A 22,695-nucleotide genomic window follows, 5' to 3' on the forward strand; every position below is an offset into this window, starting at 1 on the left:
TCTACGCAACTAGAGAATTTAAGATCGGAGACTTGATTACACTAATTGACTATTTAGTGCCATTTTGGTATCTAATCTTGTTAAAGAAAAAAAAATTGTCAAATAATTTGGATTGATTTTACACATATCCACTAACATGCGAGATGATCATGCGGATGCGCAATCATTAAAGTAATAATCATAGCTACCGAGACCTTAATTGTAGTAAAATTGAGCACGTGTAATTAAACATAATTAAATATGCAAATTAAACATGCAAGATGATCAAAATACGAGCAAATAAAAGCCTAACTACACTAAGAAGGCAAGATATGTCAATTTCTAATGAAACTCTACATTTTTAGATTTTTTATTTATTATTTTTTAAGAATATATATTTTTAAAAAAATTTTATTTTAATATTATAATATTATAATTTATTAAAATGACCCAGTCGGATCCTCGAGTTGGGTCTAACCCGGTTCGGTGAAAAGGGCACGAACCTAGACTGGATTGGGCTAGGCCGAGTGGCCCAAACCAATAGAAAACAGCCAGGCTGGGCCTGATGTGCAGACCCAGTCTAGTCTAATTTTTTTCAAAATAAAGCCCACATGCAAAAACAGCCCAAACCCGGTCCGAATTGCTAAAAACCCTACCTGGTTCGTGACCTGCGCCCGACCCGTTTTGAAGTCCAAACCCTACCCGATTTTGCCTCCTCTCCCCTGCTCCTTCACAGTGCTGACAAGGGATAGTCGGGGACGCGCGACTCGGTGATGGCGACGCGATGAGCGGCGATAGTGTGGACGGCTGTAGCGACACAACGGGTGACGGTACGGCGATGGGCAACTACGAGACAAGCGGAGGTGCGGCGTCACGGGTCATAGGCGTCGGGCAGAGGTTGAGGGCTGTAATAGCGACGGCGTTGCAACAGTCGGGGTCAGAGGGCAATAGCTTGGACAGCGTTGGGCGAGCGGTAGGCGGGTTGCGGACAGGCGAGCGACGGCACGGGCTACAGTAGCTTCGAGGCTCGGGTTAAGAGGCAGGCGAGGGCGGAGGTGGTGGCAGCGGCAACATCGCGGCTCCTAGGCAGCAGCAATGACATGGAAAGGATTGCAAGCAGCAGTAGCTCGAGGTCAGTGTTCCAACGCGGTAGAGCGGGTGGTGATGGCAACGGTCTGGCTGGGACAAAGGCAACGGCGGGTCGAATGGCATCAAGTTGAGGCGACAAGTCCTCCTCTCTCCTCGGCCGCCATCCTCCTCCCCCTCAAATTTTCCTCTCTCTCTCTCTCTCTCTCTCTCTCTCTCTCTCTCTCTCTCTCTCTCTCTCTCTCTCCTCGCCTTTTGTTTTTGTTCTCACCTTTTGTTTTTGTTTTGCTTTTCTTTCTACTGCAGGTCATCAGGAAGACAGCTGGGCGTGGGCTGGGCTAAAGGGAGAAGGCTTGGGCCGTGTAGGGAAAAAAAAAAAAGGGCGGGTCGGGCCAAGGTTTGATCCGGCCCGACCCGACCTCTCTCAATTTCAATTTTTTTTTTAATTATTTAAAAAACTAATAATTTTTAAGTTTTTAATTAATTTAATTTTTTTATATTATATAAATTATGCATTTGAGGAAAAGAAAAGTTAGGTGTCAACACTCAGGCATCACCGAAGAGCATTTAGTCTGGACAAGGACTTCCCATTCCTTAACATCTAGGTGGCGTGCTTCACGGCATCAGGGTCCCGCCAGGTTATCCTATCCCTGATGCCATCAGGAAAACAATAAGGTCTATTCTTGCCTTCCGCGGGCAAGAAAGTATATTCCAGGCTATCTTTTTCAACATCAATAGGCCGACTCTAGTAGCCGACTAGGCAGGTTTGTGCCAATTCTCTCTCCTGAAGCCCTTCGTTGGAGGAGACAATGATTTTACTAGGAATCACTGACGGGACAATGCAATGTCCTGACGAAGTGTATCGGTGTAAATAAAGACCATTACAAGCATTCCGCCTAGTACTTCGAGCACGAAAGAAAGAGCTGGTGCTAGAGGCCGTTGGTACCGATCTCGGTCCTTTCTCGCCTCGGTTTAACAAAGGTATCTCCACGGCCTCTCCAATCCCATCTTGCCTTGAAAACTCAGTTCCTGACTCTTTACCTTTTGTTGCAGAGTGGATCCTCCGGCTTCGAGTAGCATTTAGCCTTATGACTTTCCAAGTTCTAATTGTCGATTTCCGTCACTTTGTAGGGTCTTGCCAGGGATGCTGACGCTCGGACCAGGTTGGGGGTTTTACTCCAGTCAGCTAAAGCTCGATAGGAAGACTCTCCCGTCAGCTAGACGCCCATATGATAGACACGTCGATTAATTTTGTTGTATGAACTCAGAAACTCTTAATTTAATTCTCCACCAAATGGTGTCACTATACTTTCTGAAGAGAGAAAGGAAGAGAGGGGAGCTCATTCATCGGACTGAAAAATCTGCTCTGTTTTCCGAATCTGCGGTCACTCAACTCGATTTCAAATAGGTGCTATCAATCTGAGCGCACGTAGTCTGCAGTAAATAACCCAGTAAATCGGATTCTTATTGGTTCTTTTAGCGAAATTGTCATGTTGAAGCCTCGAGTGACTGTAGTAGTAGAGACCCATGTTCTTTGTTGTTTCAAAATCGCAAAGAGCATCAATCACATGTAAATCTGATAGAAAGCTTGCTGCATCATACATGAACAGACAGCAACCTCAGGGTATACTCATTCAGTCTGTATCTGTATAAAATTTACACTTGGAATTACAGATGAGGCAACTTGATTGGCCGATAACTTTTGAGCTCTCTAAATACAATTTAAGCTTCTCGAACCCCTGAAGTCTCCAATGCATATATGATCTTCGAGATGAAGAACGAGCCAGAAGAAGCTTCCTTCAAACTCGTCAAAGTTCAAAGATGAGATCAGAATGTTAAGATCGATCCTTTGCTGAACGAAAGCTTCGTCTCCTAGCCCAAATGGATATCGTGATAGCGCATCCAAATGTAAGCACAAAGGCCAGAAACCGTCCGCCGATAAGTCCGGCAAGCACAACCAGCAGGACGACGACTAATCCCAATTTCCGCTTCTTTTCGCTCCTCGCATTTCCAGCACCGGTTTCTAATTCAGGGCGAGCCTGCGAAGTTGTAGCCAACGTCAAATTCGTTTCGGCTGCTAACAGCCGGTCGGCTCCTTTGTTACTACACCGTGCCCGTTGTTGAAATTCTTCAACTCCAGCCTTCGACGAGCAAGATTTATCTGCATTTCCGCCCTGCTCGCCATACTCTTCCTGTGCCTCTCCCTCTCCCTCTCCCTCTCGAGCTGCCGCAGTACCAAAGTCTCCCAAGAAGACAGCCAACGTGTTCGACGCATCGGGGTTAGGCTCGCACTCTTTCTTCTTGCCTTTCTTCGAGGTCCTCAGCTTCTTCGGCACCATCCTCTTGATGATCTTCGATTTGATCTTCCGGTTCTGCTTGCGAGCATCGGCCCCAAAAGCCCCACGCCCATCCTCCTCAACCTCCTCCTCCACGACCCTCACCTCTCCCTCAGCATACACACACCTCCATCTCGGGTCTCGGCCAAGCCGTTCATCGCCGTCCGGCACGAAACTCGAATCGTTCTCAACAGGCACCGCTACCCTCTCAAACTTATACTCCACCACCCGGGTGCCCGGTCCTCCGCCGGCATCTCGACTCGGCTCCGCAGGATCAGAATTGGTGACCGCCGGTCGAACCAACAAGCCCCTTTGGGGCCAAACAGATGACAAGATCGCGGAAGCTCTTCCGATCGAGCCCTCGAAACCCATCCGCGCATCGGGACAGGGTCTCAAGAAACCAACGACGCGCTTGCCCACGAACTCAAGAAACAGAAGCAAGAAAGCGCTCATCATGACGCCGATCACGAGCCCCTTGGTGCTCAGCGCCAGCACCACCACAACAAAGACCTTGAAGACCGCCGAGAAAACACTGTTGCTCTTACCTGACCCGCCGCCGACACAGTCCCCGTCCGCACCGTCATCGACCGCGCGGCTCCCCGCCGCCACCGCCGCCGGGGGAGCCGCCGGAGCCGCGGGGGGCGGGGGATCGTGGAGGGGGTCGGGGCCGCGGACGACCAGGTGGGCGGGCAAGGGGGAGGTGAGGACGGGGTCGGAGATCTGGAGCTCGGGCGGCTCCTCCTCCTCCTCCTCCTCATCCTCCGCCGCCGCCGCCTTCCGGCGGGAGGGCTTGCGGAGGCGGTCGCGGTTCTTGACGAAGAGGTCGATGAGGGAGGTGGGGAAGCCGGTCTCGACGACGAGGGAGCCGCCGCGGCGCGGGGAGGACTGGAGGTCGGCGACGAGGCGGGAGATGCGGGTGACCCTCGACTTCTTCCATGGCAGGGGCATGATCCCCTACACCCACGCGCAGAGCAAGATCGAAAAGGCCAGAGATAGAGGGAGAGATGGTGGAGATGGTGGAGATGGTGGAGGGAAGGAGGTTGAAGAGGAATGATGATGATGTTGAAGAAGAAGAATAAGAAGAAGGAAAAAAGAAGGAAAGATGGATGAAATGGTTCGGTGAAGTGGAGGGGGAAATGAAATTTCCACGGTGGGGTTCGGACGTTCGTTTTTTCCCCTTCTTTATTTTCCTCGCTGTTTCTCCCTTCCTCTCTCTCTCTCAGAGGATGTTTTTCACGTGACTCGAATTTGGGGTGAGTGGGAAGGAAATCGCGCCGGTGCTCCGCGCCCCACGCGAGCCCCGCTCGATCTCGCCCGTCGAATCGGGCGACCCCAGGGGCGGGACCCGCTCATCCGACGGCGGATGCTCCTCGGGCTCAGGCACGTCCTGCCCACGGAAGTATTGCTCCGAAATTGGCGCTAGCGGCGAGACAAAGGACGCGAGAGGGGGAATGGAAAGTGGGAGGAAATGATGGGGTTAGGTTGGGAGGCGCGTGGGCGTGCGCGGGGGCCGAGTGGGGGCCGATGGGAACGGAGGGAGTGTTCAACTGACGCGTTTCTGCACAGTTGTTTTCTTGGGGGTTTTCGCATCAGTTTCTTCTGGTTCACGCATTTCTTGGGTTTCCATTCATCTATGCCTTCGGTTCCGCTCCGTTTTGACAGGGGTTTTCGATCGGCTTCAGGGTTTTTCCCTAACGGATTTCCAAATTCAGGACGAAAAAAATCGCAAATTTTGTTTAAAAAACCTTCCCGTCAACATGCCGTCCGGTACCCCCATTGAATTGCAGATGTGGATTTTTCATGTCTGATTTATTGTTCTCCCTGTCGGATCCATCTTTGCTAGGGACATGCAGAACGGATTGCCTGGATCAGGAATCGATTGGATCAGACTAAACCATTATCAAGAATATCGGTTTGATTCCAAGTTTCTAAAAGTGGAATCGATATCTAAGCGGTCAAATTTCCAATTCCTAAAACTGAAACCGATGTTCAAATGGTCCGATACCCATTCAAATGGAAAATTGAACCAAACCATCTACATGTGCTTTTTTTATGTCATTTCTTCAAAAAAACATAATGATAACTAGTTTTTGTCACGTCAAGTAGTGGAAAAAAAAAGTACTTGACTAGCGAACCAATCACCTATAGTATTGGCTGCTAGGCAAGAATCGAGATGGTTAAAAGTAAGTTTCTTCATTAGGCAAAAATTAAAAGTAATAAATGTACCGCGGTATGTCAATTTGAGACTTTTAATGGCAATAACACGCTTGGGTTTCTACTGCCTTTTACCTAATTGCCTTTCCTGAAGATGCGATGTTTCTAACTCCGTTTCTAAATGATGGGTTGGCCCCATGGGAAATTTTACTGTTGGTCCCTTTCCAAAATATCTCTCGATGGAGAGTACGTAAAGAGGCACTACTAAGTCGTGCGGGCCGGAGATTCGTGATTTCATTAGGACATGTGTTTAGTAGTGTTTGCAAGCTGTCGTTCCGAGATGTTTCTTGCTGGGTTTTACTTCCTGATTTGCTTGGATTTTCTAATGCCGGTTCTTTTCGTATCGGCCTAGCCTTCGAGTATTTTTAATACCTTGTGTTTAGCTTTAGAGATTCCTAACTTTCTCTGCTTTTCTCTCTGTTCTTCCATCCTATCCTCTCGACTGCCCCACTTTAGCTCTGTGCATTAAATTAGGGTTCGAGATCGCTGTTGCTTTTTTTCTGAAATTTGGCGTGCTTTTCAGATCAAAAATTGCATACATTGTATCGAGGTTGTCGCGTCCTCGACGAGACACCAACCCTCGCACGACGTCCATTTACCGTCGCATCAAACACTGACCCTACTCAAAAGGAATTGCAAAGCACTGCCAGTATGATGTCCTTCCTTCCATTACGGATCAAACCTCGAGTCTGCATCGCTACCAAATCAAGCTGAATGTTTGCAGTTTTTAGCCCGCGATCATCGGTTAAAAAATCGACCAACTTCGTTATCAAAAATTGGTTTTATTCTATAACCATGGAACCCTTGGACCATGATTCTTGGAGCACACCATAGTCATTCAACTACTCAAGAGTCACCTTCTCTATCCCACTTAATCTCATAGCCACCATCGTTTGATTTGTTTAGAAACACTCACAATAGTCGATGACAAAATCTAAATATATAACTAAACAATCTCTCGGTCTAAGAAAGACTCAAAAATTGATTAAACTGTGAATGTTTCCATCCATTAGTTCTCACACTTTTAATTTCTAAGTAGTGACTGATCATTGGTTTGAATCCGGGTTGATAGTGGCCAAAAGAAACCTCGAACCGGTGAACCGGACAAATGCTACGCCCGATTCGAATGGGATCAACTGGATCTTGACGTAGCAAATCTAGAATTTTCAGGGGACCAATTCTGGAGTTGCCGTACGGCTATTTGTTTATAAAATTGGGCTGACTCCCCGAGGGCTCAAACCGTACTTGTATTTGACTCAATCCAGTGGCCCAATTGATTTGAATACTTGCTCAATGATCAATTTTCTTTTGTCCCGGTTCCGTCAAGGGACATCTTTCGACAGGCAAAAGAAAAGCTTCTTGGCATCGCAACAGCAACCTCCAACTTTGACCGGAATTGTATAATAGTTGACAGATCCGAAGGAGATTTTTGTCCTGTTATATTAGATACTCTTTTATATGATTTCTCATTTCTTGACCAATGGATAGCCTGCAAACTACCAATTAAACGGGCGTGTGTAAAATGAAAATTTTAAGTTCGCTGGACGAGCTCAGGCGGAAATTCCAACCCCGCCTGTATATTTCGCTAAGAATTTATTAAACTATTTTCTATTATTAATTCTAACTTAGTTTCTGAGATGTGCAAATGCTAACAGGAATAAACAAGGCAAAGTTCCAATATATGAGTGAAGAATAGTGTGAAAGTCATAGGTAAAGTTCGGACCTGGGCATGGCTCTAGAGGTTTAAGCCCAAGCAGGCCCACGTGAGACTGCCCAAGCCTGCCCAATTGCCAGGTCTAGTCCGAGGTCACTACCTAGATTGTATTAATTTTTGGCAAGAACCGAATTGCAATTTCTTTCTGCTTTCTTTTGGCCAGCGAGATTTGGCGCTGGAAAAGAAAACTTTAGAACTTTCGTGGAAACTTATCTGGTGTTGGGAACAAAACAGACCATGAATATTTTCACTGAGGAGAAGATAAATGAAAGTCGGTAGTTTCTTAAATCTCAGGAGCGACTCTAGGTTTTTTAATTTTGTGTTCAGAATAGTAATTTTGTTCATTCATTCATAAAAGCTCTACAACAGCTAGACAAGTGAGTTTCTGAACATAAGATATTCCAGAAGGGTTGTAAGGGTAAAGATAACTAATTGAGGGGAAGGATTTTGTTGTGATGAGCTTTTGCAATCCAATCAGCAGCTTAATTGGCTTCTCTAATAAAGAAACGACTCTAGTTAGAATGGAATCAAAATAGAAAACAGTGGAAGACTGATGATGCACAAATTTTGTATGGCTGATTAACGTGCTCCATGGACTGTAATATGCACATCATAAAGGAAAGAAGTCTCATGCACTTTTTCCCTTGTAGACTCTTCGATGCTTAAGTCAATAGGTACTCATAGTGATAAATGTGAGAGAGAGAGAGAGAGAGAGAGAGAGAAGCATTTTGCAGGGAGGATCGAACATCCCCCAAGTATCATGGAGTTGAGCATAGATAGACAGTAAAGCTTATCTGATTTCTGGCACGATGAGTTCGGCTCCCGACATTTGCTGGTCGATGCTAGCCAGGTGATTGTCTGATGAGGTTACACTTGATTCTCATGGAAGGGTTATCTCAATGTACCCCATAGGACGTCTTGTACTCGATTTACCCCATAGCATGGACTGTCATGTGATGCCTCGGTTTTGTCCCGTAATTTTCTTTGGAAATGTGGCTTGAGTGAGGATGGAACTAAGATTGCCGAGAAGTTTCTTGCAAACCTTCGGTAATATCACTGCATCTCTAGATATTCTTCCCTTTTAGCTGTTTGGAAAGTCGATGGCACAGTGAAGTCACAAGAGAAGCCTACTGCCATCGAACATTTGAAGCCAAGATTTCGAATTTCAGTTGTGTAAGGCACGTGAGAAAGGAATGCATACCTCCGCCATGCGTTAACTCATAGTCTTAGTGCTCTTTTAGAACTGTGGAGTTCAATTATCATTGAAGCATCAATTGCTTGCAGCCAAACTAGCGATCAGCATCTGGCTGGTAGCTACTTTTCACAATCGTTGTAGTTCTCAAAGAACGGATGAAGTTTCTAAGACATGATTCATGGCCGTTTTGGGGGAGCAGCAATTAGGAACAAATAAAGCACAAAATCGCTCTTATCTTGCTTTTGGCGAGATTCGTAAACCTGGGTTCAACACCGAATCGCAGAACGCTCGTCCTCAGATGCCCTGGGCCATTAGCGTCTCTTTGTTTTTTCACTCGATCGTTCCAGAATTTAGTCGCATAGAACCTTGGTACATTGTAATTGAAAGGAACACATGATTTAGGGGAAATTATCAGTACCCGAGGATACCAAGAATCTTGAAATTTATGGGCTCTTGGCCTGCGTAAGTATACCCGTACATGTGCACAAAGTAGGAGGTGCATAACACATCGATAACATTTCTCGCATGAACATCACCAGCTTTAAAAAGGTTCTCAGGACGCATTATCCAAGACGACTTGCACATGAGAAAACTGGCTCTTGCCATGTGAGTTCAAAATGTCTCGCAGTAAGAAAAGCATATTCAAATGCTTCCCTGGAGTCTGCAAGATTCTCCCATAGAACCACAGAACAAAAGCTATATCTATTGTCTAGCATGTGGCCAATTCTTGCCCTTACAGCACACGTGCATTCAGATATAATGGTCGTCTATAAACCTGGAGGGACTCGGGAGGATGCTGGATTCAGTGACAAAAATCGTAGGGTCTTCGTGACCTTTTAGCCACCCGGTAGATGGCTGTAGCATCATATTAGGATATAGACTTTCAATTCATTGGAGGCTGTAATCCAACAACAAAATTCTTTCTCAAGATAAATGGCCGCATGCTTTCGATGATGGATCTTATACAAACACACGCTCATATGTATGGGTTATGCGGGTGTGTATACTGAGTTTCGGTGAATTTGATGAGCTTGGTTCGACTTCTACCACAAGAATGTTTCTCATTGGATCCTATCAAAATTTGATGAGAGACAACATCTTTTCCTGACTCTATCGCAGGCCCCCCAGCCACCTTGTTTGCGTGAGACCATTTTGTTGCTCCGCTTCCGCATAGACGGTAATAGTCAGGTTCTGTCCCCTCTTATGTTCGCTCGCTGTTTTAGGTTTTTTTGTTATCAAAAGGAGGTTCAAATTAATGTAAGTTCTTGAAGAATACCCTAAACGTTTATCAAATTGATTGCTGATTAATCACTCATTGTGACCAATAAGGCTGGATAGGTTCTCTAAGAATTTCTGATAGTGATAAGAGTTAGGGTTGAGTTTGGGCCAAGTCGAAAATGGTCAAATCCACATTAGACATATTTGACCTATTTTGATCAATTTCCATTTAATATAAATCTAATGACTCATACCCGATCTGAACTAACCCGACTTGTGCTCGTCTCATACTTGACCTGACCTATATTGTTAAAGCATTTCTATATTTAACCAAATTTAGGAAAATTTTTATGATATTATATATATATATATATATATATATATATATATATATATATATATATATATAAGAAGAATACAATGGCCAAATACCTTATGATCTTCTTTCTTATGGAGAAATAGTCTCTTATGTTTACAGACAAGGAACACAAATATAGTCGAAAGGCTTAACATCTGTCAAGACATGGCTTGAAATGGCAGAAAACAACCAGGCATTCCTACACCAAACACCTTTGAAAATAGAACACATATCACCTGATCCCATGTAAACGAAATACAAAGAATTTCGAATGAGGTGGTTATTAGGTCACAGGCAACCCCTCAATCTCAAAAATCAAAAAATTTTCCCCAAAACATCATTTCAAAAAATATTGACTGTAGAAGATGGATTCTTCGATGAAGATCCAATCAAATTTGCAAAAAACATCTTTCCAAAAAACTGATTATTCAAACCACACAATACAAACAAAACCCTTACTTATTATGAAAGAAAAATTCTTAGCTAGTTTACCCCAAATTATAGGTGATCAAGTTAGAGATAAAATTATAGAAGAATACAATGGCAATATATATATATATATAGATAACTTAAACACTTCCATGCAATACAAATCTCGTGGACAACTTATATAATTTAAAAAAAATATTAAATTGAATTTCTTATATTTCTTTTATTCCTTCTAAAATCAGCAGAGCTCACTAGCACCCTCACCGGCCACAAACGAGGGTTGTGAAACCCTCACCAGCAATAGGCAAGGGTCTCAATCCTTGCCCGGAGACTCTTGTCTACTGTCGACAATGGCTTCACGACCCTTGCTTGGTGTCGACCAAGGGTAACTAACCTTGCCGGATCTAATTAAAAAGAAAGTATTTAAGGCAACCCCCTTATGACCCATTTTTATAATTTAAGGCAACTCATTTATGACCCATATCATTAAATTTGAGTTTAATTATGGATTCTAGACCCATTTTGCCACCTCTACATGCAAGAAGAAACGAATGAGAGTCTTACATTTTGACAGTTGGTTTGGAAGTTCTATTTTATTTATTTGAATTGGGAACCTTTTGATATATGTGCAATCAAGGCTTGATCTCGACCTCTGTCACGTTGGATGTAGGAGAAGTGCACTAGCTAGTTTTATTGTGAAATTAAGTACGATGTTGACCAAAATCAAGGACTGGAAGCATAGGTTTTGTCAGTCATTCGATGACGGATTGAGTATGACAATTAATTGGAAAGATAAAAGCATGAGTTTACGTAAAGAGTTTCAAAAGCCCAACTCTTTCGACAAAGTCCTCATGTTTATGTTGGCACCAAAATTTGACGCGGCCAGCGCAAGAGAGACCTCTAGCATCAATGAGGAAATATAAGGGTTAGCGACAAAGCGTTGTTGGATTTAAAAAGATAAAATTCAAAATAAGAAGAAGTAATGAAAAAATCGCCTGAATCTTGAAAAAGTAGGTGTGCAATACCAAATCATGATGATAGCGGCATGAAAAAATCGAATATGAATAACAATCTTAAAAATCTCAAGCCAATTAAGATACCAAATTCTTACGGTGTCAACTCGACAAAATCGAATTTAATTGCAGAACAGTCTTGAAATGTCCCACGATGCCGACCCATTGATCATGAAAGATTTCAGTGTCAACTCTGAAGAATAGGGAACGAGGAAAGGGGAACACAAGCATGGTCGATAAGCAAAAAGACACTTAGAAATCACTAGTGGCGTAGCGGCAAGGAATAAAATGTACAAAAGCCAGAATAAGACAAGAAGAATAGCATGCCCACTCAACCAAACCGCACCATACGACTTATTCTTTACTTTGCCAAACTGTTCCTCTTTTGAGCTTGTTTTAAGCTTGTGCCGTTTGGCTTTTAGCTCTAAGTCACCCATAAGCTCAGTTTATGTTCCTTTCTTAGGTGTAATTACATGACCAATATTATAAGGACTATGTGTTTTTCATATAGGTTTTTATTAGGTCTATTGCTGATGTAAAAAATACATTTGCCGTACGAAACAATTTGTTACAAAACTAACTCGATATCCATAAATTACTCATTCGCTGATAAATGTGTGAAAAAAAAAAATTTATATTGGTATTGGATTTAATAATAACAACAATTTTCATATTTGCTCAGCTTTGGGAATCTTCCTAAGGGGGCCAACATCCGTCGGCGAATTTTGGAGGAAGCACTTTTATTTGTTAACAAGGTCAAGATTATGTTTGATTTGCCAAAAAAGGAAATGAAATAGTGTTTTTGATGTCCAAATGTCACGGTGAGTGATAACTACTTAAGTATTTATCTTAGTATTATCTAAGAAGATTTAGGATGCAATTGGTTAAAATAGAATGCGTACTCCCATCGAACCCATTCCGAAAGTTTAAGGCCAACATCAACTCATCCAAACTTTAAGCCACTGAAAAAAGAAGAAGAAAAGTTTATGCCATAAAAATGTGGGAGCGACAACTGTGTGAGCATCTTCCCATGATGACAAATCAACTTTATCCAAAACTTAATCTCTTTCGGATAGAATAACGATTTAGCATCTAATTGCCCTGACACATTTGTCATGTCATAACGTCCTCCCATTTCCACGTGATGGCTCACCTGGTCAAAATAATATCCAGATTCTTCCCGTGTAATATAATTACTTCGTATGCGACAATAGCCGACCTCTTGAATCATTCCTAGGTCCTTTACTTTTAAGCAAATCTTGCTTTTTATTTATTATGTGCTTCTTTTGGACTTCAACGCTTTACGGTTTGCGGCTTTATTTTTAAGCAAATCTTGCTTTTTATTTATTATGTGCTTCTTATCTAAAAGTCTCTTGTCCCGCGCTTTTGGACTTCAACGCTTTACGGTTTGCGGGAGACGGCATTCTGAAAAGGATTTCTTATTCATCATTCTCAAGTTTGGCATAATGAAGGCACTTGATCGAGCTCTCCCTAAATCTTCACACCGGCAATTAATTAAAAGGATACCTAGCGTTTCTCCTTGTAAGATTTTAGAAGCATCTTATCTTTTAAAGTCGCATTGTTTCGGGATAGCGGCTCGCATTTTTATCGCTGGACTTGCGCTCTTTTTGATCGCCACGGTTGTTGTAGCCGAACAGAGTCCCCTTCAGGATTTTTGTGTTGCTGACCGGAGTAATGTAGGTAAAAAAGCCAAGGAAATGTTTGACTGGCAACACATCGAACTATGAACACTAGGATTGCGATCTCTTAATTTAGACGCAAAGAGGGTGTCGATATATCGTCATAAATGTTTGATGATTAGTTGAGTGGATGGCATGTCCGAATACGACCTTTGAATTGTTGGAAGATCTTAGAATCGATTCTGTACATAATTGATTCTAGTAAATATTAGTAAATAGGAAACTCCGATACATGTATATTACTTTTCCTATTTTATTTTTCCTTTCCTCGGGGCACTATTTATGTACAATGTAATGGCACGATTGAATACAAGTCGACAATACAATTTCCCCAAAGTTCCCGTTACCTTCTGTCATGGTATCGAGCATCGTTTCCTCGCCCTAGCTTCCGCGACCTTTCTTGAATTGCCATTGCTTCCTTCGATCTGAATCGAGGATCCCTTCCTGCGTAACAGTTAGCAAAGCAATTAGGAATTCATCCTTGGTGCCATGACAAAAGATAAAGAGGTTATGAATCCCTTAGTAGAATCTTCATCAGTCAGGGATCGAGACAATGACTTCCCATTCGGATGGATCGACGGAGAAGAGCGGGTAAACCAATGTTGCCTCGCACCTACTCCTACTTCGGTCAGATTCCGGGCCAACTTGCGGCCTCCACCCCCCGTGGTACGCCACACCATGGCCCCAATATCCATATGGGGCCAACCCGACCGTGAGTCGGGACGAATCGCGGGTCACGGACTCGGGTTTACACCGGGACGGGGATCGAGCCCCTACCCAGTTCCCCACTTTTCCGCTCAACGGAGGACGGCTCGAGCTCGGAGATCCGCTTACACTTCGCCGTGACGGGCCGGAGCTGCGGCTGGTTACCCAACAACTTCTGGAACGACAAATTATCACGCCCGGGCCGTGATCTTCGACGTGCCCTTGTTACCAAAAAACCAAGGATGGTTTTATTGATGGAACAATACCTTACCCGACGGACGAACGACTGCAGAGGCACTGGAATCGCTGCAATCAACTTGTGCGCTCCTGGATCGGGAATTGCTTGGCACCCGATGTTGCCACCGGTCTTCCTCCAACCGAAGATTCGAAAAAATACTGGGATAATCTACAAGAAATGTACGGAAAATCAGATAGGGCTAGGGTTTTCTCGTTGACACAAACCCTAACCGAGCTAAAACAGGGGAACCTTTCGGTTACCGCCTGTTTCAACCGATTATCAGCGCTGTGGAACGAGATTGAAGCGGCCGAGGAGAAATTGGAAGGGCCAGAAGCCACCCTTCGTCAATACCATGCGATCAAGGAAAAGGAGAAAGCTACTCGGTTTCTACTCACCTTGAACGACACTTACACCGGCTTTCGATCGCAGATTCTTGCGATGGATCCTCAACCACCGCTCGGCCGAATCTTCCAGTTGGCCGTGCAGGAGGAAAACCAGAGGGCCGCCGCGAACGAACATGCTCGGATTGGTGATGGAACGGGCTTCTCAACGTTCCCCTCGGGCTTTGTTGCGACGGAGACCGTCGCCGGAACAGGAGGGAGCCTCGGAGCCGCAACACAACCGAGAGAGAGGGCTTTCGCGGCTGCGGCATCGAGAAAGAACGAAGACTACCCTAGGTCTTCGCGGATGGACGGCCTGGATAGGAGAGCCGGATCGAACGGTCCATATCATTTCTTTGCGGCGAACGGCTGGGATCGACGCACGCAATCTGACGGCTACAAATTGATGAGCTATCCGGCTAGATCGGACGGCCAATATTTCGCCACGTCGGCACCGCCTACAAAGCATCCAATGGCACTCGTTTTGCCACATCAACGGGCAAGGTCGGTGGGCAAAATTCAAAAATTAAAAATAAATATTGTGAATATTGCAAACGACCGCACCATACTGTTGATACATGTTGGAAACTACATGGGAAACCCAATAATATAAAGGAAAAGGAGTCTTCAATCTATCAGGTTACTGCACAAAAGGGTGGTGGAGCATCTTAGCAGACTATCACTCAACAACAATATGAAAATATCATCCAAGCATTGGGCCAAATTAAGACTGGGGACACTAATGCAGGATTTTCAGGTACTTTTTTACATTAAAGGAATTCATTATCTACTGATGCATGGATTATCGATTCAAGCGCTAGTGACCACATAGTTTGTAATGAGTGCTTATTTTCCCATGTCCATCAAAACACAAAATATCCTATTACAATCGTCTTCCAAATGGGAACATTACATACGTTACCAAAATCGGTACCGTACATCTTGGTCGAACTTCATTCTTAAAAATGTCCTATACATTCAGATTTTGAGTTCAATCTTCTTTCGGTTGCCAAAGTATGTATGGACAATTCTTGTAAAGCCATATTCAATTCCGAAAATTGTGTCTTTCGGGACCTTTCGGCGCGGTGATGATGGGCTTGGGTAATGAGGCACAAGGACTTTATTTTTGGGTCAATTCTCCAGGAGATTTAGCATTATTGAATAAAAGCATTTATTGTAATGCAATCAGCTATAATAAAAATCTCCTTTGCATCAACGATTGGGTCATAGTGCTAAATTTCCTCATCCAAAATGTCCCACATGTCCTTTAGCTAAACAAACTCGAGCATCATTTCCAGTTAGTACATCTCGAACTCAAAATCCTTTTTCATTGCTTCACATGGACATCTGGGGTCCCTATCACACTTCTCATCGTGATGGATCTCGCTACTTTCTTACCATAGTTGATGACTATAGTCGTGCCACATGGTTATATCTTATGCGGAGACGAAGAGTCAAACATTCACCCATTTATCAAATTTTCTTTCTTTAATTAGAAATCAATTCGATAAATGCATGCCAGTGAATTCGTACAGATAATGGGCGAGAATTTTTACTTCGATTGCATAAGATTACTCGGGCTACTCATGGAATTCTCCATGAAAGTTCCTGTACTTACACTCCACAACAAAATGGAGTTGTAGAAAGGAAACATAGACATCTCTTAGAAGTAGCCTGTGCCCTCAAATATCAAGCTTCAATCCCTGAAGAATTTTGGGGAGACTGTGTGGTCACAGCCGCCTATCTGATTAATCGCATGCCCAGTCGAATCCTTCATGGTAAAACTCCATATGAGATGCTTTACAATAAACAGCCCGATAATGATCATCTTAGAGTGTTTGGGTGTTTATGTTATGCAACAGTGTGGGTCCTCGGGATAAAATGAGTCCCGTGCAACACGATGTGTTTTTATGGGGTACCCTTCTCTTCAAAAGGGATATCGTGTTATGGAATTTTCCACAGGACATTTCTTTACCAGCAGAGATATTATTTTTCATGAAGACATATTTCCTTTCAAAGAGAAGCTCCATCCATCTCAAGATACTTCATCTCAAAACAATCAGTTCCTTATGTCTGATGAAGAAATATCATTTGCACCTGGTTTTCTTGTGGCACCTCAATCATCCGCCACACAAGCACGGTGGAATCCCCAAATCAAGAAATTGAATCACCTATCTCACGTGAAGAAGCTCCATTATCTTCTTCAACAGGGGAAGCAACAGAGATGGCTGCTGAATCATCTGAGGCTTCTGAACAATTAGATGAGCCACCCCGTCGTTCTGGAAGACAAACACGTCCACCCACATGGACTAAGGATTATATATGTTCTGCTGCAAACTCTTCAGGTACACAATATCCGATTTCATCTTATGTTTCTTTCAATCGGTTATCGAGAGAACATATGTGTTGTATAAGTAGAATTTCGGAAGAATGTGAGCCATCCTCTTTTGCTGAGGTGGTACAAAATCCCAAATGGCGACATGCGATGGAATCTGAACTTGCTGCCCTCATGGATAATAATACTTGGGATGTTGTTCCCTTACCACCACATCGAAAGCCGATCGGATGTAAATGGGTTTACAAGATCAAATTCAAATCGAGATGGCTCCATAGAACGCCTTTCTTCACGGAGACTTGGATGAAGAAATTTACATGGATCTTCCTCAAGGATTACGCAGACAGGGGAAGTATCGGGTATGTCGTCTTCGCAAATCCTTGTATGGTTTAAAGCAGGCATCTAGACAATGGTATGCCAAATTTACTACTGCGTTAACCAATGCTGGTTTTCAACATTCCAAGCATGATTATGCTTTATTTACACGAAATGTGGGAAGATCGTCGATTTACTTGTTGATATATGTTGATGACATATTGATTATGGGAAATAATGATTCCCATGTTGCAAGATTCAAGGAATATTTGCACTCTGCTTTCCACATCAAGGATTTGGGACCTCCCAAATTTTTCCTTGGCATTGAAATTGCAAGGTCTGAAAAAGGAATTTTCCTCGCCGGAAAATTTATTTTGCAAATTGTTTCTGAAGCCGGATTATCAGGTTGCAAGCCAGCAGTAATTCCCATTGAACAGAATGTCAAATTGACAACACATGAGTATGATCTCAATTCTTCTTCATCAGATAGAGATCCGTTGCTTAAGGATCCGTCAGGATATCAACGGCTTGTTGGTAAATTGATATATCTTACCATGACAAGACCTGATATATGCTATGCGGTTCAGATACTCAGTCAATTCATGCATATGCCAAAGGAGTCACACATGAATGCAGCCTTGAAGGTTGTAAGATATTTGAAGGGGTGTCCAGGACTCAGTATATTTCTATCACGAGAATGCAACATGAAGATGACGGCATTTTGTGACACTGATTACGCTACTTGTCCAATGACTAGGAGATCAATCACCGGTTTTTGTATTAAACTAGGAAAAACGTTGATTTCGTGGAAAACAAAGAAGCAATCCACCGTGTCACTTTCATCAGCCGAATCGAATATCGAGCCATGGCAAAAACTACCTGTGAAATAGTCCGGATACGAGGACTTCTTTCGATTTGGGAATACGAGTCGGACCAAGTGAATTGTTCTGCGATAATGATGATGCACTTAAATTAGCAGCAAACCCAGTTTTTCATGAAAGAACAAAACACATAGAAGTTGACTGTCACTTCACTCGCGACAAGATCAAAGAGGGAGTTCTCGTTACAAAAGGCATCGGAACAGCAGATCAACCGGCAGATATTTTCACTAAGCCGCTCTGCCAAAGACAGCACAAGTTTCTATTAAGCAAGCTAGGTGTCCTTGACATATATAGGCCACCAGCTTGAGGGGAGTGTTGGAAGATCTTAGAATCGATTCTGTACATAATTGATTCTAGTAAATATTAGTAAATAGGAAACTCTGATACATGTATATTCCTTTTCCTATTTTACTTTTTCCTTCCGGCACTATTTATGTACAATGTAATGACACGATTGAATACAAGTCAGATATACAATTTTCCCCAAAGTTCCTGTTACCTTTCTGTCATGAATGTCTCAGCATTAAGCCAAGAGTAGAGATAGTGTCAAGTAGTCAAGTAATTTCCTAAATTGTATTTTCAAAGTGCCTAGGTTAATTTAGTGGAGTCAACATCCTTAGTCAACTCAAGCCGTGCCACCTCTTCCTTGCTATCCATCCACTAATGATAGATACACTATGGACATCAATCTGCACTTTTAAGTGCACACACAACTTTCTGCTAAATACATTCGTATCTACTTTGATGAAATTACATTGTTCATCCTTGCAGTTCAGGCGAATGGCTTCGCATGCAAGGACCCTAAGATGGTCGAAGCCGATGACTTCTTCTTTAGCGGGCTTCACTTGGCTGGCAACACGTCCAATCCAGTCGGGTCGAAAGTAACTCCAGTGACCGCAGCTCAGTTGCCAGGACTCAACACACTCGGTGTCGCGCTCACCCGCGTCGACTATGCAGTCGGGGGCATCAATCCGCCCCCACACTCACCCCCGTGCCACTGAGCTCCTGACGGTCATTGAGGGGAGCCTTGAGGTCGGGTTCGTCACCTCCAACCCCGACAACCGCTTCATCTCGAAGGTCCTCTCCAAGGGTGACGTGTTCGTCTTCCCCAAGGGGCTCATCCACTTCCAGAGGAATGCCGGGAGGATGAATGCCATCGCCATCTCCGCTTTCCACAGCCAAAACCCCAGCGCAATCACGATTGGCAACGCTTTTTCCGGGTCGATGCCTGATATTGCAACCGACATTCTTGCCAAAGCATTCCAAGTGGATAACAATTTGATTAGTCAAATCCAGTCAAAGTTCTAGAGATGAGACTGAATCTGTGACGACCCAAGTGGCGGTGCGCGGGAAGGAGGGATGGCGGTGCGTCTGCGCCTCGGTCCCCGGATGTGCACAAGGAAATGGTCCCTCTCTTGTCTCACAAATAAAGGTGGTTTAACTGTTGGTGCCGTGAGTTCTAATGTTCATTATCTGCAAGTGCAGACTTCCTCTTACTTGACAACGTAAATCGAGACTCTAGAGTATATAGTGTGTCGGATACATGCAATTTTTCATCTGATGATTTCGAGAAAATCGAACAATAAAGCTTTGACGGCTTAGCTGTCAACATGAGCAACTGGTTACTGGCTAGTGATGATAAATTATGAAAACTAGAAAATCCCATGTTCTGATATTACCTCAATCCTCAGTGCACAAGCTCGTGCATGACAATCCTGGTCTAAGTATGCTCATAAATATAATGCTGTTCTCAAATTCTGTCTGTTTGATTCCAACATACAATCCAAGTCATTAACGCAATCAGGAAAGCAACCGGACTTAATACCAGAAGTAGAAGCAAGAATACCAAAGAGGTGAAGAATGAAGATGTGAATTACAAGTCGTAACAGTGCCCCCTACATTCTTCATGCATTCGGCAAGACGAACGCTGGTTTAAAGAAGATGGGAAATATCTCATACATTTGCAGCAGATCTACGTTGTAAGTCCTCTAGCATTGTATCTACGCTCACACTCGCATGTCTAGACTGAAAAGACAATCCCTCGCCAGTTAACACCGTAAAATATTAAATTTTCTAAGCAACAGAATAAACGAAATCAATTCATGTCCATAATTATAACGTTATTTGCTCACTCAGACGACAAATTAATCGCCATACATACATCATCCCATTCAGGGACCGTAGCATTCCATACTCAAACAACAACAAAAAATAATGCCGAAAGTTGGAACAACTTACCCTTATTGATTTCATTTCATCAAGTTCGGCAAGAATATCCATCTCTCTCTTAAAATCCAACGTCCGATTCTCCAATGACTTCATGACATCGCCCATCTCTTCAGCCTCCCTCCACCTTTTCTCAATCTCCAACACCTGCTCGAACCCAAATAGAAAAGCACAACTCGCGTTCAATTCTTTCCGAAGTCCAACAAACTGTAAGAAACCCAACAATTCGAAAGGCGCGATCTCCTATCTCATCATGCTTAGGCCAGGGCTCAAAATTTCTCATCGCCCCCGACCCCACGACGTAATCCAGATTCTGCGGATCCGTTTTGAACGTGAGCTCAGCAGAGCACCTGGTGCATTTGAAGTAACCTTGAATATTTGGATTCCCAAATACGCCTGCCATGCCAAAACAAAAGGACATCCAGTAAAGAACAAGGTCAACTCCATAGATACCCAAAATAAAAAATAAAAAAACCGCTGACGCTTCACAACTTGGAAAATCGAAAACAGCATTAAAAAGGTGTGCAACTGACCTCGCCGATGACGTCCTCCTTCCCGGAATTGAACTTGGTCCCCTTCGAAATGTAATTCCCGCAGGTGTTGCATCGAATATTCATCGGAAGCATCATCCGAATGATCCTTGGGCCTGCAAAGCCTCGGCAGCTTCGTCGGGTCGAAATCTGGCGGGAAATGTTTATCACCTTTCGTTCTCCCATCTCCTCCTCCTCCTGACTCCGAACCAAGACAGACGACCACCGCGGGTGATGAAGATGCCACTAGATCTCTGCCTCGCTCTCTCTATCAGAGCGAGCGATGTCGCTGAGGTTTCGAAGAAAACGGCAGGGAAATTGATCAAAGAAGAGAGTCCGAGTTAACTTCTGAGAACTACGAATTGGAACTGAACTGACCCGGGAAACATTGATATGTGCGGTTTGGGCCGCTTCATTTAATTTAAAACGTATCGACTTAAACAATAAAAATTCAATAAGATGGGCACAAACTGAATTTTATGCTTGAAAGCTACCACTTCAATACAACCCACATTCTCAAAGATTAGGATAGGGATCATTAGTTTTAAGTGTGGATTTCGCTTCCACGCTCTATAAAAGAGATAGAGCAAACATTTTAGAGTGAGTTGAAAGTAAAAATAAATCTAACAAAAAAAAAAATACAAGGAATTTTATCTAAAAGAGAGAAAAAGGCTTGATTTTCTACACTTTTCACATTAAATTTACTATATTATACATTATCTTTGAATATCTCACTATTAATTTAAGATGAATTCTTGCCTTTTTTTTCTTTTTCTTATTTCAATTATTTCCGAAAACAAAATTACTCACTATTGTTTTATATAACACCTATTAAGGTTAAACATGGAGCCCACTCTTGATTTCAATTTTCTTGCCTTATTTTCTTCTTTTGCGGATTTTTCCTTTCCTTGGAACAAAATCGGTGTCCCTCTTTCTTGAAAAGTAGTTTATTTAGCATATAGGTAACTAGTTATTATGTTAATGAGTTGTATGTACTCTTTTCTTTTCTTTTTTTTGTGCTAGGAAACTATTTTTTGAAAAGTAACATAAGCACAATTAGGAGTAAAAAGAACCACTAATCACGTTTTAGTACATATTTCATTTATATAACTTTAATATATGCCATTATATTGTAGCTACACTCATCAATTGGGTAGGTCGGATCGAGTCGAAAAGGTCCTACCCGAAAAGACCTATCTAACCCGTTTTGACCATTTTTATGTAATTCAAATTTAGTAACTCATACTCAACCAAATTTATATTATTAAAATATTTTCACATTTAACCAATTATAAAAACCCATACACAAACTAAGAAGAGAGTGTGGAGTAAGTAAACGCGAGATCAAGTGAAGACGAGAAAGAATAAAGATGAAATGATAGAAGTGAGTTGGATGTAAGTAAGTTGCAAACCCTTTTATAACCCATTTAATACTTATATTATACTAAAACCCATTTACCTTAATATAACTAACTTATTTAATACTTAAATGGATTAAGAAATGAATCATTGACCCATTTTGATGGTCTAGTTGTAGTCTCTATATATTCTATAAATTCAAATTTTAATTATTTTTTATGCTATCATTGCATGATGTTTTGAAAGATGCTTTCAAAAAAAAAAAGTGACATAGTTAAGTACATAAAAAATTCTAAATATCTATTATTATCATGCAAATGAAAAAGAAAATGCTCCTTCTTCATGGTTATATATAAATAAGACTTCCATGATTCTATAGCTTCATAGCAACATCAAGCATTATTGATTGATCTTGACATTCTTTTGCAGAGTCCTCTTTTTGAATCACATACGCATTTCTTCATGGCAACCGACATTCTCTTTC

The 22,695-nt window shown here is 42.7% G+C and overlaps 1 protein-coding gene and 2 pseudogenes across 1 annotated transcript; 1 reads left to right on the plus strand and 2 right to left on the minus strand.

The window, feature by feature from the left end:
- Positions 1–2,642: 2,642 nt before the first annotated feature.
- On the minus strand, positions 2,643–4,569 carry LOC104440660. Its single transcript, XM_010053582.3, has one exon. The coding sequence runs from the start codon at positions 4,347–4,349 to the stop codon at positions 2,901–2,903; it is 1,449 nt and encodes a 482-aa protein (XP_010051884.2). The 5' UTR covers positions 4,350–4,569; the 3' UTR covers positions 2,643–2,900.
- An 8,439-nt stretch (positions 4,570–13,008) lies between these two features.
- On the plus strand, positions 13,009–19,404 carry LOC104442468 (annotated as a pseudogene).
- Positions 19,405–20,049: 645 nt separating this feature from the next.
- On the minus strand, positions 20,050–21,038 carry LOC104442469 (annotated as a pseudogene).
- Between the last annotated feature and the right edge of the window lie 1,657 nt (positions 21,039–22,695).

This window comes from Eucalyptus grandis, chromosome 4, assembly GCF_016545825.1.
Source record: "Eucalyptus grandis isolate ANBG69807.140 chromosome 4, ASM1654582v1, whole genome shotgun sequence".
Taxonomy (NCBI): domain Eukaryota; kingdom Viridiplantae; phylum Streptophyta; class Magnoliopsida; order Myrtales; family Myrtaceae; genus Eucalyptus; species Eucalyptus grandis.

Excerpts from the sequence above, each read along its gene's own strand:
- LOC104440660 (XM_010053582.3), bottom strand. The coding sequence starts at position 4,349 with ATGCCCCTGCCATGGAAGAAGTCGAGGGTCACCCGCATCTCCCGCCTC.